Source organism: Mya arenaria, chromosome 7, assembly GCF_026914265.1.
Source record: "Mya arenaria isolate MELC-2E11 chromosome 7, ASM2691426v1".
Lineage (NCBI taxonomy): Eukaryota > Metazoa > Mollusca > Bivalvia > Myida > Myidae > Mya > Mya arenaria.
In genome coordinates this window covers 25,380,861-25,394,199 of record NC_069128.1, presented here as the reverse complement: position 1 = coordinate 25,394,199, position 13,339 = coordinate 25,380,861, and the positions used below count along the sequence as shown (strand labels likewise).

The 13,339-nt window shown below is 32.9% G+C and overlaps 1 protein-coding gene across 1 annotated transcript in view; it reads right to left on the bottom strand.

Moving 5' to 3' along the window:
- Positions 1-13,339, bottom strand: part of LOC128241029 (A-kinase anchor protein 12-like) — a 67,049-nt gene that overhangs the window by 20,664 nt on the left and 33,046 nt on the right. Inside the window, exons 41-57 of the mRNA XM_052958013.1 lie at positions 13,032-13,072; positions 11,846-11,897; positions 11,475-11,515; positions 10,255-10,306; positions 9,880-9,920; positions 8,659-8,710; positions 8,288-8,328; positions 7,068-7,119; positions 6,694-6,734; positions 5,473-5,524; positions 5,102-5,142; positions 3,883-3,934; positions 3,512-3,552; positions 2,291-2,342; positions 1,920-1,960; positions 700-751; positions 325-365 (exon numbers count right to left, since the gene is read on the bottom strand). Of these exons, the coding sequence (XP_052813973.1) occupies positions 325-365; positions 700-751; positions 1,920-1,960; positions 2,291-2,342; positions 3,512-3,552; positions 3,883-3,934; positions 5,102-5,142; positions 5,473-5,524; positions 6,694-6,734; positions 7,068-7,119; positions 8,288-8,328; positions 8,659-8,710; positions 9,880-9,920; positions 10,255-10,306; positions 11,475-11,515; positions 11,846-11,897; positions 13,032-13,072 (785 nt within the window). The remainder of the gene's footprint in view (positions 1-324; positions 366-699; positions 752-1,919; positions 1,961-2,290; positions 2,343-3,511; positions 3,553-3,882; positions 3,935-5,101; positions 5,143-5,472; positions 5,525-6,693; positions 6,735-7,067; positions 7,120-8,287; positions 8,329-8,658; positions 8,711-9,879; positions 9,921-10,254; positions 10,307-11,474; positions 11,516-11,845; positions 11,898-13,031; positions 13,073-13,339) is intronic.

Genomic DNA, 13,339 nt, shown 5'->3' with positions numbered 1-13,339 from the left:
TTGAATGAGTAAGTGATGCCCTTTTAAACAATATCAACTTCACATTCAGTCACCCCGGGGTTTTAAAATTTAACACAATTACCAATGGCTTGATGCAATAAAAAGCTAATTTGTACATTGGATGCATTAACTGTACCATGAAAAGGCATTGACTTATAAGACGCTAAACAATATACCTTTTGCATATAGTTTATGCATGGGCAAAACACCCAGGGAACTGCAATGAATACGCTGTATACTAGGGCATAAATATAAGCAACGTAACAATTTACGAAAGGAATATCGAACCAAAATAAAATAAGAGGAACCTATAAACAAACTTACGATTCCTGTAGTTTTGCTTCCTCGTTATCATCCAAAGTACTCTAAAACAAAACAAACAAAAAACATACCTGTAAGTATTTCCTTAAAATTAATTACCAAATAAATTAATATTCATTTATGTAAAACAATAACAGAACGGTTCGGTTTGTTATCTGTAAGGCTTAAGAGGTTGTAGAGTAATTGCAATTATGATTTTTCCACTGAAACATGTCTTATGTATGGTGATTTGTGACAATTTGCCGAACAAAATATTCTAAAAAATGCATTTAATCGAAGGTGCATATTGCACAATGAGACAATTGACAACGTTATGAGATTGCTTATTATTATACAATATCGAGCCATTTATAAATTGGCAAGAACAATAAAACTTACCGAGGATTTTATGTGCCCCTTCTCTTCTTCTTTTGGTGAACCGTGCACTGGTCTTTTAAAGTGAACAGATTACTTTTAAATATCGAACCAATACTATTTTGCAAAATTCTGCCACAATACTGATTTCAATATTCTGTACGTGGAAAGTATAGTCTATTTCTATCAGTTCATATGTAATTATGGTATAGTATGTACAAGAGAGTGAACTTTGAATTCACGGTATCTCAATATCACTTTGAAAACATATGAAAGGATTTTCATGAGTGAAGAAGGAAACATGTGAATAGTATACCGAATAAAGAAAAGCAAGCTCTTTGTGTATCAAAGGTTTCAAATTAGGTCATTTTATGAACACAAAAACAAGCTGCAACAACATTCATTATTTACTATAACATATTTGACGCAACACTGGAACAACCATAGTACTCAAAAGCAAAGTCGACCAATACGTGTTTCTGACGTTTTGATTGCCTACTAAACTCGCCAAATACGGGATCATATGAATGGACCATTTTCATTGTCTGTAGAAACTAGCTCTGATACGAGAATGCTAAAAAATATTTAATTTGGCAGCCACTTTGTTTTTCGTTTTGACCGACTGTTTGAAAATGTTGTGCCTTGTGCAAAACAAATTTGGAAATATTAGCCTATTACATTCTTCAACCGAATTGTTACGACAGTTGTGTTTAACCTGTTAGTGGATTTTATGACAATTATTTATTTTTATAACCGACAAATTGGATGAAAAAGTTGATTATCTTCATTTGGTCCACAAGGTCGTTTCTAAAACATATCGTACAAACATATAACAATCAGTATTAATACTCTTCGAATCGAGGACGTTTTTTCACATCAAACTGTGAACCAGGAAACATGGGCGCACCTGACAGTACTCTCTTTGAATGTGTAAGTGATGCCCTTTTAAACAATATCAACTTCACATTCAGTCACCCCGGCATTAAAATTTAACATAATTACCAATGGCTTGATGCAATAAAAAGCTAATTTGTACATTGGATGCATTAACTGTACCATGAAAAGGCATTGACTTATAAGACGCTAAACAATATACCTTTTGCATATAGTTTATGCATGGGCAAAACACCCAGGGAACTGCAATGAATACGCTGTATACTAGGGCATAAATATAAGCAACGTAACAATTTACGAAAGGAATATCGAACCAAAATAAAATAAGAGGAACCTATAAACAAACTTACGATTCCTGTAGTTTTGCTTCCTCGTTATCATCCAAAGTACTCTAAAACAAAACAAACAAAAAACATACCTGTAAGTATTTCCTTAAAATTACCAAATAAATTAATATTCATTTATGTAAAACAATAACGGAACGGTTCGGTTTGTTATCTGTAAGGCTTAAGAGGTTGTAGAGTAATTGCAATTATGATTTTTCCACTGAAACATGTCTTATGTATGGTGATTTGTGACAATTTGCCGAACAAAATATTCTAAAAAACGCATTTAATCGAAGGTGCATATTGCGCAATGAGACAATTGACAACGTTATGATATTGCTTATTATTATACAATATCGAGCCATTTATAAATTGGCAAGAACAATAAAACTTACCGAGGATTTTATGTGCCCCTTCTCTTCTTCTTTTGGTGAACCGTGCACTGGTCTTTTAAAGGGAACAGATTACTTTTAAATATCGAACCAATACTATTTTGCAAAATTCTGCCACAATACTGATTTTAATATTCTGTACGTGGAAAGTATAGTCTATTTCTATCAGTTCATATGTAATTATGGTATAGTATGTACAAGAGAGTGAACTTTGAATTCACGGTATCTCAATATCACTTTGAAAACATATGAAAGGATTTTCATGAGTGAAGAAGGAAACATGTGAATAGTATACCGAATAAAGAAAAGCAAGCTCTTTGTGTATCAAAGGTTTCAAATTAGGTCATTTTATGAACACAAAAACAAGCTGCAACAACATTCATTATTTACTATAACATATTTGACGCAACACTGGAACAACCAAAGTACTCAAAAGCAAAGTCAACCAATACGTGTTTCTGATGTTTTGATTGCCTACTAAACTCGCCAAATACGGGATCATATGAATGGACCATTTTCATTGGCTGTAGAAACTAGCTCTGATACGAGAATGCTAAAAATTATTTAATTTGGCAGCCACTTTGTTTTTCGTTTTGACCGACTGTTTGAAAATGTTGTGCCTTGTGCAAAACAAATTTGGAAATATTAGCCTATTACATTCTTCAACCGAATTGTTACGACAGTTGTGTTTAACCTGTTAGTGGATTTTATGACAATTATTTATTTTTATAACCGACAAATTGGATGACAAAGTTGATTATCTTCATTCGGTGCACAAGGTCGTTTCTAAAACATATCGTACAAACATATAACAATCAGTATTAATACTCTTCGAATCGAGGACGTTTTTCACATCAAACTGTGAACCAGGAAACATGGGCGCACCTGACAGTACTGTCTTTGAATGAGTAAGTGATGCCCTTTTAAACAATATCAACTTCACATTCAGTCACCCCAGGGTTTTAAAATTTAACACAATTACCAATGGCTTGATGCAATAAAAAGCTAATTTGTACATTGGATGCATTAACTGTACCATGAAAAGGCATTGACTTATAAGACGCTAAACAATATACCTTTTGCATATAGTTTATGCATGGGCAAAACACCCAGGGAACTGCAATGAATACGCTGTATACTAGGGCATAAATATAAGCAACGTAACAATTTACGAAAGGAATATCGAACCAAAATAAAATAAGAGGAACCTATAAACAAACTTACGATTCCTGTAGTTTTGCTTCCTCGTTATCATCCAAAGTACTCTAAAACAAAACAAACAAAAAACATACCTGTAAGTATTTCCTTAAAATTACCAAATAAATTAATATTCATTTATGTAAAACAATAACGGAACGGTTCGGTTTGTTATCTGTAAGGCTTAAGAGGTTGTAGAGTAATTGCAATTATGATTTTTCCACTGAAACATGTCTTATGTATGGTGATTTGTGACAATTTGCCGAACAAAATATTCTAAAAAACGCATTTAATCGAAGGTGCATATTGCGCAATGAGACAATTGACAACGTTATGATATTGCTTATTATTATACAATATCGAGCCATTTATAAATTGGCAAGAACAATAAAACTTACCGAGGATTTTATGTGCCCCTTCTCTTCTTCTTTTGGTGAACCGTGCACTGGTCTTTTAAAGTGAACAGATTACTTTTAAATATCGAACCAATACTATTTTGCAAAATTCTGCCACAATACTGATTTCAATATTCTGTACGTGGAAAGTATAGTCTATTTCTATCAGTTCATATGTAATTATGGTATAGTATGTACAAGAGAGTGAACTTTGAATTCACGGTATCTCAATATCACTTTGAAAACATATGAAAGGATTTTCATGAGTGAAGAAGGAAACATGTGAATAGTATACCGAATAAAGAAAAGCAAGCTCTTTGTGTATCAAAGGTTTCAAATTAGGTCATTTTATGAACACAAAAACAAGCTGCAACAACATTCATTATTTACTATAACATATTTGACGCAACACTGGAACAACCATAGTACTCAAAAGCAAAGTCGACCAATACGTGTTTCTGACGTTTTGATTGCCTACTAAACTCGCCAAATACGGGATCATATGAATGGACCATTTTCATTGTCTGTAGAAACTAGCTCTGATACGAGAATGCTAAAAATTATTTAATTTGGCAGCCACTTTGTTTTTCGTTTTGACCGACTGTTTGAAAATGTTGTGCCTTGTGCAAAACAAATTTGGAAATATTAGCCTATTACATTCTTCAACCGAATTGTTACGACAGTTGTGTTTAACCTGTTAGTGGATTTTATGACAATTATTTATTTTTATAACCGACAAATTGGATGAAAAAGTTGATTATCTTCATTTGGTCCACAAGGTCGTTTCTAAAACATATCGTACAAACATATAACAATCAGTATTAATACTCTTCGAATCGAGGACGTTTTTTCACATCAAACTGTGAACCAGGAAAATGGGCGCACCTGACAGTACTGTCTTTGAATGTGTAAGTGATGCCCTTTTAAACAATATCAACTTCACATTCAGTCACCCCGGCATTAAAATTTAACATAATTACCAATGGCTTGATGCAATAAAAAGCTAATTTGTACATTGGATGCATTAACTGTACCATGAAAAGGCATTGACTTATAAGACGCTAAACAATATACCTTTTGCATATAGTTTATGCATGGGCAAAACACCCAGGGAACTGCAATGAATACGCTGTATACTAGGGCATAAATATAAGCAACGTAACAATTTACGAAAGGAATATCGAACCAAAATAAAATAAGAGGAACCTATAAACAAACTTACGATTCCTGTAGTTTTGCTTCCTCGTTATCATCCAAAGTACTCTAAAACAAAACAAACAAAAAACATACCTGTAAGTATTTTCTTAAAATTACCAAATAAATTAATATTCATTTATGTAAAACAATAACGGAACGGTTCGGTTTGTTATCTGTAAGGCTTAAGAGTTTGTAGAGTAATTGCAATTATGATTTTTCCACTGAAACATGTCTTATGTATGGTGATTTGTGACAATTTGCCGAACAAAATATTCTAAAAAATGCATTTAATCGAAGGTGCATATTGCGCAATGAGACAATTGACAACGTTATGATATTGCTTATTATTATACAATATCGAGCCATTTATAAATTGGCAAGAACAATAAAACTTACCGAGGATTTTATGTGCCCCTTCTCTTCTTCTTTTGGTGAACCGTGCACTGGTCTTTTAAAGGGAACAGATTACTTTTAAATATCGAACCAATACTATTTTACAAAATTCTGCCACAATACTGATTTTAATATTCTGTACGTGGAAAGTATAGTCTATTTCTATCAGTTCATATGTAATTATGGTATAGTATGTACAAGAGAGTGAACTTTGAATTCACGGTATCTCAATATCACTTTGAAAACATATGAAAGGATTTTCATGAGTGAAGAAGGAAACATGTGAATAGTATACCGAATAAAGAAAAGCAAGCTCTTTGTGTATCAAAGGTTTCAAATTAGGTCATTTTATGAACACAAAAACAAGCTGCAACAACATTCATTATTTACTATAACATATTTGACGCAACACTGGAACAACCAAAGTACTCAAAAGCAAAGTCGACCAATACGTGTTTCTGATGTTTTGATTGCCTACTAAACTCGCCAAATACGGGATCATATGAATGGACCATTTTCATTGTCTGTAGAAACTAGCTCTGATACGAGAATGCTAAAAATTATTTAATTTGGCAGCCACTTTGTTTTTCGTTTTGACCGACTGTTTCAAAATGTTGTGCCTTGTGCAAAACAAATTTGGAAATATTAGCCTATTACATTCTTCAACCGAATTGTTACGACAGTTGTGTTTAACCTGTTAGTGGATTTTATGACAATTATTTATTTTTATAACCGACAAATTGGATGACAAAGTTGATTATCTTCATTCGGTGCACAAGGTCGTTTCTAAAACATATCGTACAAACATATAACAATCAGTATTAATACTCTTCGAATCGAGGACGTTTTTCACATCAAACTGTGAACCAGGAAACATGGGCGCACCTGACAGTACTGTCTTTGAATGAGTAAGTGATGCCCTTTTAAACAATATCAACTTCACATTCAGTCACCCCGGGGTTTTAAAATTTAACACAATTACCAATGGCTTGATGCAATAAAAAGCTAATTTGTACATTGGATGCATTAACTGTACCATGAAAAGGCATTGACTTATAAGACGCTAAACAATATACCTTTTGCATATAGTTTATGCATGGGCAAAACACCCAGGGAACTGCAATGAATACGCTGTATACTAGGGCATAAATATAAGCAACGTAACAATTTACGAAAGGAATATCGAACCAAAATAAAATAAGAGGAACCTATAAACAAACTTACGATTCCTGTAGTTTTGCTTCCTCGTTATCATCCAAAGTACTCTAAAACAAAACAAACAAAAAACATACCTGTAAGTATTTCCTTAAAATTAATTACCAAATAAATTAATATTCATTTATGTAAAACAATAACAGAACGGTTCGGTTTGTTATCTGTAAGGCTTAAGAGGTTGTAGAGTAATTGCAATTATGATTTTCCACTGAAACATGTCTTATGTATGGTGATTTGTGACAATTTGCCGAACAAAATATTCTAAAAAATGCATTTAATCGAAGGTGCATATTGCACAATGAGACAATTGACAACGTTATGAGATTGCTTATTATTATACAATATCGAGCCATTTATAAATTGGCAAGAACAATAAAACTTACCGAGGATTTTATGTGCCCCTTCTCTTCTTCTTTTGGTGAACCGTGCACTGGTCTTTTAAAGTGAACAGATTACTTTTAAATATCGAACCAATACTATTTTGCAAAATTCTGCCACAATACTGATTTCAATATTCTGTACGTGGAAAGTATAGTCTATTTCTATCAGTTCATATGTAATTATGGTATAGTATGTACAAGAGAGTGAACTTTGAATTCACGGTATCTCAATATCACTTTGAAAACATATGAAAGGATTTTCATGAGTGAAGAAGGAAACATGTGAATAGTATACCGAATAAAGAAAAGCAAGCTCTTTGTGTATCAAAGGTTTCAAATTAGGTCATTTTATGAACACAAAAACAAGCTGCAACAACATTCATTATTTACTATAACATATTTGACGCAACACTGGAACAACCATAGTACTCAAAAGCAAAGTCGACCAATACGTGTTTCTGACGTTTTGATTGCCTACTAAACTCGCCAAATACGGGATCATATGAATGGACCATTTTCATTGTCTGTAGAAACTAGCTCTGATACGAGAATGCTAAAAATTATTTAATTTGGCAGCCACTTTGTTTTTCGTTTTGACCGACTGTTTGAAAATGTTGTGCCTTGTGCAAAACAAATTTGGAAATATTAGCCTATTACATTCTTCAACCGAATTGTTACGACAGTTGTGTTTAACCTGTTAGTGGATTTTATGACAATTATTTATTTTTATAACCGACAAATTGGATGAAAAAGTTGATTATCTTCATTTGGTCCACAAGGTCGTTTCTAAAACATATCGTACAAACATATAACAATCAGTATTAATACTCTTCGAATCGAGGACGTTTTTTCACATCAAACTGTGAACCAGGAAACATGGGCGCACCTGACAGTACTCTCTTTGAATGTGTAAGTGATGCCCTTTTAAACAATATCAACTTCACATTCAGTCACCCCGGCATTAAAATTTAACATAATTACCAATGGCTTGATGCAATAAAAAGCTAATTTGTACATTGGATGCATTAACTGTACCATGAAAAGGCATTGACTTATAAGACGCTAAACAATATACCTTTTGCATATAGTTTATGCATGGGCAAAACACCCAGGGAACTGCAATGAATACGCTGTATACTAGGGCATAAATATAAGCAACGTAACAATTTACGAAAGGAATATCGAACCAAAATAAAATAAGAGGAACCTATAAACAAACTTACGATTCCTGTAGTTTTGCTTCCTCGTTATCATCCAAAGTACTCTAAAACAAAACAAACAAAAAACATACCTGTAAGTATTTCCTTAAAATTACCAAATAAATTAATATTCATTTATGTAAAACAATAACGGAACGGTTCGGTTTGTTATCTGTAAGGCTTAAGAGGTTGTAGAGTAATTGCAATTATGATTTTTCCACTGAAACATGTCTTATGTATGGTGATTTGTGACAATTTGCCGAACAAAATATTCTAAAAAATGCATTTAATCGAAGGTGCATATTGCGCAATGAGACAATTGACAACGTTATGATATTGCTTATTATTATACAATATCGAGCCATTTATAAATTGGCAAGAACAATAAAACTTACCGAGGATTTTATGTGCCCCTTCTCTTCTTCTTTTGGTGAACCGTGCACTGGTCTTTTAAAGGGAACAGATTACTTTTAAATATCGAACCAATACTATTTTACAAAATTCTGCCACAATACTGATTTTAATATTCTGTACGTGGAAAGTATAGTCTATTTCTATCAGTTCATATGTAATTATGGTATAGTATGTACAAGAGAGTGAACTTTGAATTCACGGTATCTCAATATCACTTTGAAAACATATGAAAGGATTTTCATGAGTGAAGAAGGAAACATGTGAATAGTATACCGAATAAAGAAAAGCAAGCTCTTTGTGTATCAAAGGTTTCAAATTAGGTCATTTTATGAACACAAAAACAAGCTGCAACAACATTCATTATTTACTATAACATATTTGACGCAACACTGGAACAACCATAGTACTCAAAAGCAAAGTCGACCAATACGTGTTTCTGATGTTTTGATTGCCTACTAAACTCGCCAAATACGGGATCATATGAATGGACCATTTTCATTGGCTGTAGAAACTAGCTCTGATACGAGAATGCTAAAAATTATTTAATTTGGCAGCCACTTTGTTTTTCGTTTTGACCGACTGTTTGAAAATGTTGTGCCTTGTGCAAAACAAATTTGGAAATATTAGCCTATTACATTCTTCAACCGAATTGTTACGACAGTTGTGTTTAACCTGTTAGTGGATTTTATGACAATTATTTATTTTTATAACCGACAAATTGGATGACAAAGTTGATTATCTTCATTCGGTGCACAAGGTCGTTTCTAAAACATATCGTACAAACATATAACAATCAGTATTAATACTCTTCGAATCGAGGACGTTTTTCACATCAAACTGTGAACCAGGAAACATGGGCGCACCTGACAGTACTGTCTTTGAATGAGTAAGTGATGCCCTTTTAAACAATATCAACTTCACATTCAGTCACCCCGGGGTTTTAAAATTTAACACAATTACCAATGGCTTGATGCAATAAAAAGCTAATTTGTACATTGGATGCATTAACTGTACCATGAAAAGGCATTGACTTATAAGACGCTAAACAATATACCTTTTGCATATAGTTTATGCATGGGCAAAACACCCAGGGAACTGCAATGAATACGCTGTATACTAGGGCATAAATATAAGCAACGTAACAATTTACGAAAGGAATATCGAACCAAAATAAAATAAGAGGAACCTATAAACAAACTTACGATTCCTGTAGTTTTGCTTCCTCGTTATCATCCAAAGTACTCTAAAACAAAACAAACAAAAAACATACCTGTAAGTATTTCCTTAAAATTAATTACCAAATAAATTAATATTCATTTATGTAAAACAATAACAGAACGGTTCGGTTTGTTATCTGTAAGGCTTAAGAGGTTGTAGAGTAATTGCAATTATGATTTTTCCACTGAAACATGTCTTATGTATGGTGATTTGTGACAATTTGCCGAACAAAATATTCTAAAAAATGCATTAAATCGAAGGTGCATATTGCACAATGAGACAATTGACAACGTTATGAGATTGCTTATTATTATACAATATCGAGCCATTTATAAATTGGCAAGAACAATAAAACTTACCGAGGATTTTATGTGCCCCTTCTCTTCTTCTTTTGGTGAACCGTGCACTGGTCTTTTAAAGTGAACAGATTACTTTTAAATATCGAACCAATACTATTTTGCAAAATTCTGCCACAATACTGATTTCAATATTCTGTACGTGGAAAGTATAGTCTATTTCTATCAGTTCATATGTAATTATGGTATAGTATGTACAAGAGAGTGAACTTTGAATTCACGGTATCTCAATATCACTTTGAAAACATATGAAAGGATTTTCATGAGTGAAGAAGGAAACATGTGAATAGTATACCGAATAAAGAAAAGCAAGCTCTTTGTGTATCAAAGGTTTCAAATTAGGTCATTTTATGAACACAAAAACAAGCTGCAACAACATTCATTATTTACTATAACATATTTGACGCAACACTGGAACAACCATAGTACTCAAAAGCAAAGTCGACCAATACGTGTTTCTGACGTTTTGATTGCCTACTAAACACGCCAAATACGGGATCATATGAATGGACCATTTTCATTGTCTGTAGAAACTAGCTCTGATACGAGAATGCTAAAAATTATTTAATTTGGCAGCCACTTTGTTTTTCGTTTTGACCGACTGTTTCAAAATGTTGTGCCTTGTGCAAAACAAATTTGGAAATATTAGCCTATTACATTCTTCAACCGAATTGTTACGACAGTTGTGTTTAACCTGTTAGTGGATTTTATGACAATTATTTATTTATATAACCGACAAATTGGATGACAAAGTTTATTATCTTCATTCGGTCCACAAGGTCGTTTCTAAAACATATCGTACAAACATATAACAATCAGTATTAATACTCTTCGAATCGAGGACGTTTTTTCACATCAAACTGTGAACCAGGAAACATGGGCGTACCTGACAGTACTGTTATTGAATGAGTAAGTGATGCCCTTTTAAACAATATCAACTTCACATTCAGTCATCCCGGCATTAAAATTTAACATAATTACCAATGGCTTGATGCAATAAAAAGCTAATTTGTACATTGGATGCATTAACTGTACCATGAAAAGGCATTGACTTATAAGACGCTAAACAATATACCTTTTGCATATAGTTTATGCATGGGCAAAACACCCAGGAAACTGCAATGAATACGCTGTATACTAGGGCATAAATATAAGCAACGTAACAATTTACGAAAGGAATATCGAACCAAAATAAAATAAGAGGAACCTATAAACAAACTTACGATTCCTGTAGTTTTGCTTCCTCGTTATCATCCAAAGTACTCTAAAACAAAACAAACAAAAAACATACCTGTAAGTATTTCCTTAAAATTACCAAATAAATTAATATTCATTTATGTAAAACAATAACGGAACGGTTCGGTTTGTTATCTGTAAGGCTTAAGAGGTTGTAGAGTAATTGCAATTATGATTTTTCCACTGAAACATGTCTTATGTATGGTGATTTGTGACAATTTGCCGAACAAAATATTCTAAAAAATGCATTAAATCGAAGGTGCATATTCCGCAATGAGACAATTGACAACGTTATGATATTGCTTATTATTATACAATATCGAGCCATTTATAAATTGGCAAGAACAATAAAACTTACCGAGGATTTTATGTGCCCCTTCTCTTCTTCTTTTGGTGAACCGTGCACTGGTCTTTTAAAGGGAACAGATTACTTTTAAATATCGAACCAATACTATTTTGCAAAATTCTGCCACAATACTGATTTCAATATTCTGTACGTGGAAAGTATAGTCTATTTCTATCAGTTCATATGTAATTATGGTATAGTATGTACAAGAGAGTGAACTTTGAATTCACGGTATCTCAATATCACTTTGAAAACATATGAAAGGATTTTCATGAGTGAAGAAGGAAACATGTGAATAGTATACCGAATAAAGAAAAGCAAGCTCTTTGTGTATCAAAGGTTTCAAATTAGGTCATTTTATGAACACAAAAACAAGCTGCAACAACATTCATTATTTACTATAACATATTTGACGCAACACTGGAACAACCATAGTACTCAAAAGCAAAGTCGACCAATACGTGTTTCTGCCGTTTTGATTGCCTACTAAACTCGCCAAATACGGGATCATATGAATGGACCATTTTCATTGGCTGTAGAAACTAGCTCTGATACGAGAATGCTAAAAATTATTTAATTTGGCAGCCACTTTGTTTTTCGTTTTGACCGACTGTTTGAAAATATTGTGCTTTGTGCAAAACAAATTTGGAAATATTAGCCTATTACATTCTTCAACCGAATTGTTACGACAGTTGTTTATTTTTATAACCGACAAATTGGATGACAAAGTTGATTATCTTCATTCGGTGCACAAGGTCATTTCTAAAACATATCGTACAAACATATAACAATCAGTATTAATACTCTTCGAATCGAGGACGTTTCTCACATCAAAATGTGAACCAGGAAACATGGGCGTATCTGACAGTACTGTTATTGAATGAGTAAGTGATGCCCTTTTAAACAATATCAACTTCACATTCAGTCACCCCGGCATTAAAATTTAACATAATTACCAATGGCTTGATGCAATAAAAAGCTAATTTGTACATTGGATGCATTAACTGTACCATGAAAAGGCATTGACTTATAAGACGCTAAACAATATACCTTTTGCATATAGTTTATGCATGGGCAAAACACCCAGGAAACTGCAATGAATACGCTGTATACTAGGGCATAAATATAAGCAACGTAACAATTTACGAAAGGAATATCGAACCAAAATAAAATAAGAGGAACCTATAAACAAACTTACGATTCCTGTAGTTTTGCTTCCTCGTTATCATCCAAAGTACTCTAAAACAAAACAAACAAAAAACATACCTGTAAGTATTTCCTTAAAATTAATTACCAAATAAATTAATATTCATTTATGTAAAACAATAACAGAACGGTTCGGTTTGTTATCTGTAAGGCTTAAGAGGTTGTAGAGTAATTGCAATTATGATTTTTCCACTGAAACATGTCTTATGTATGGTGATTTGTGACAATTTGCCGAACAAAATATTCTAAAAAATGCATTTAATCGAAGGTGCATATTGCGCAATGAGACAATTGACAACG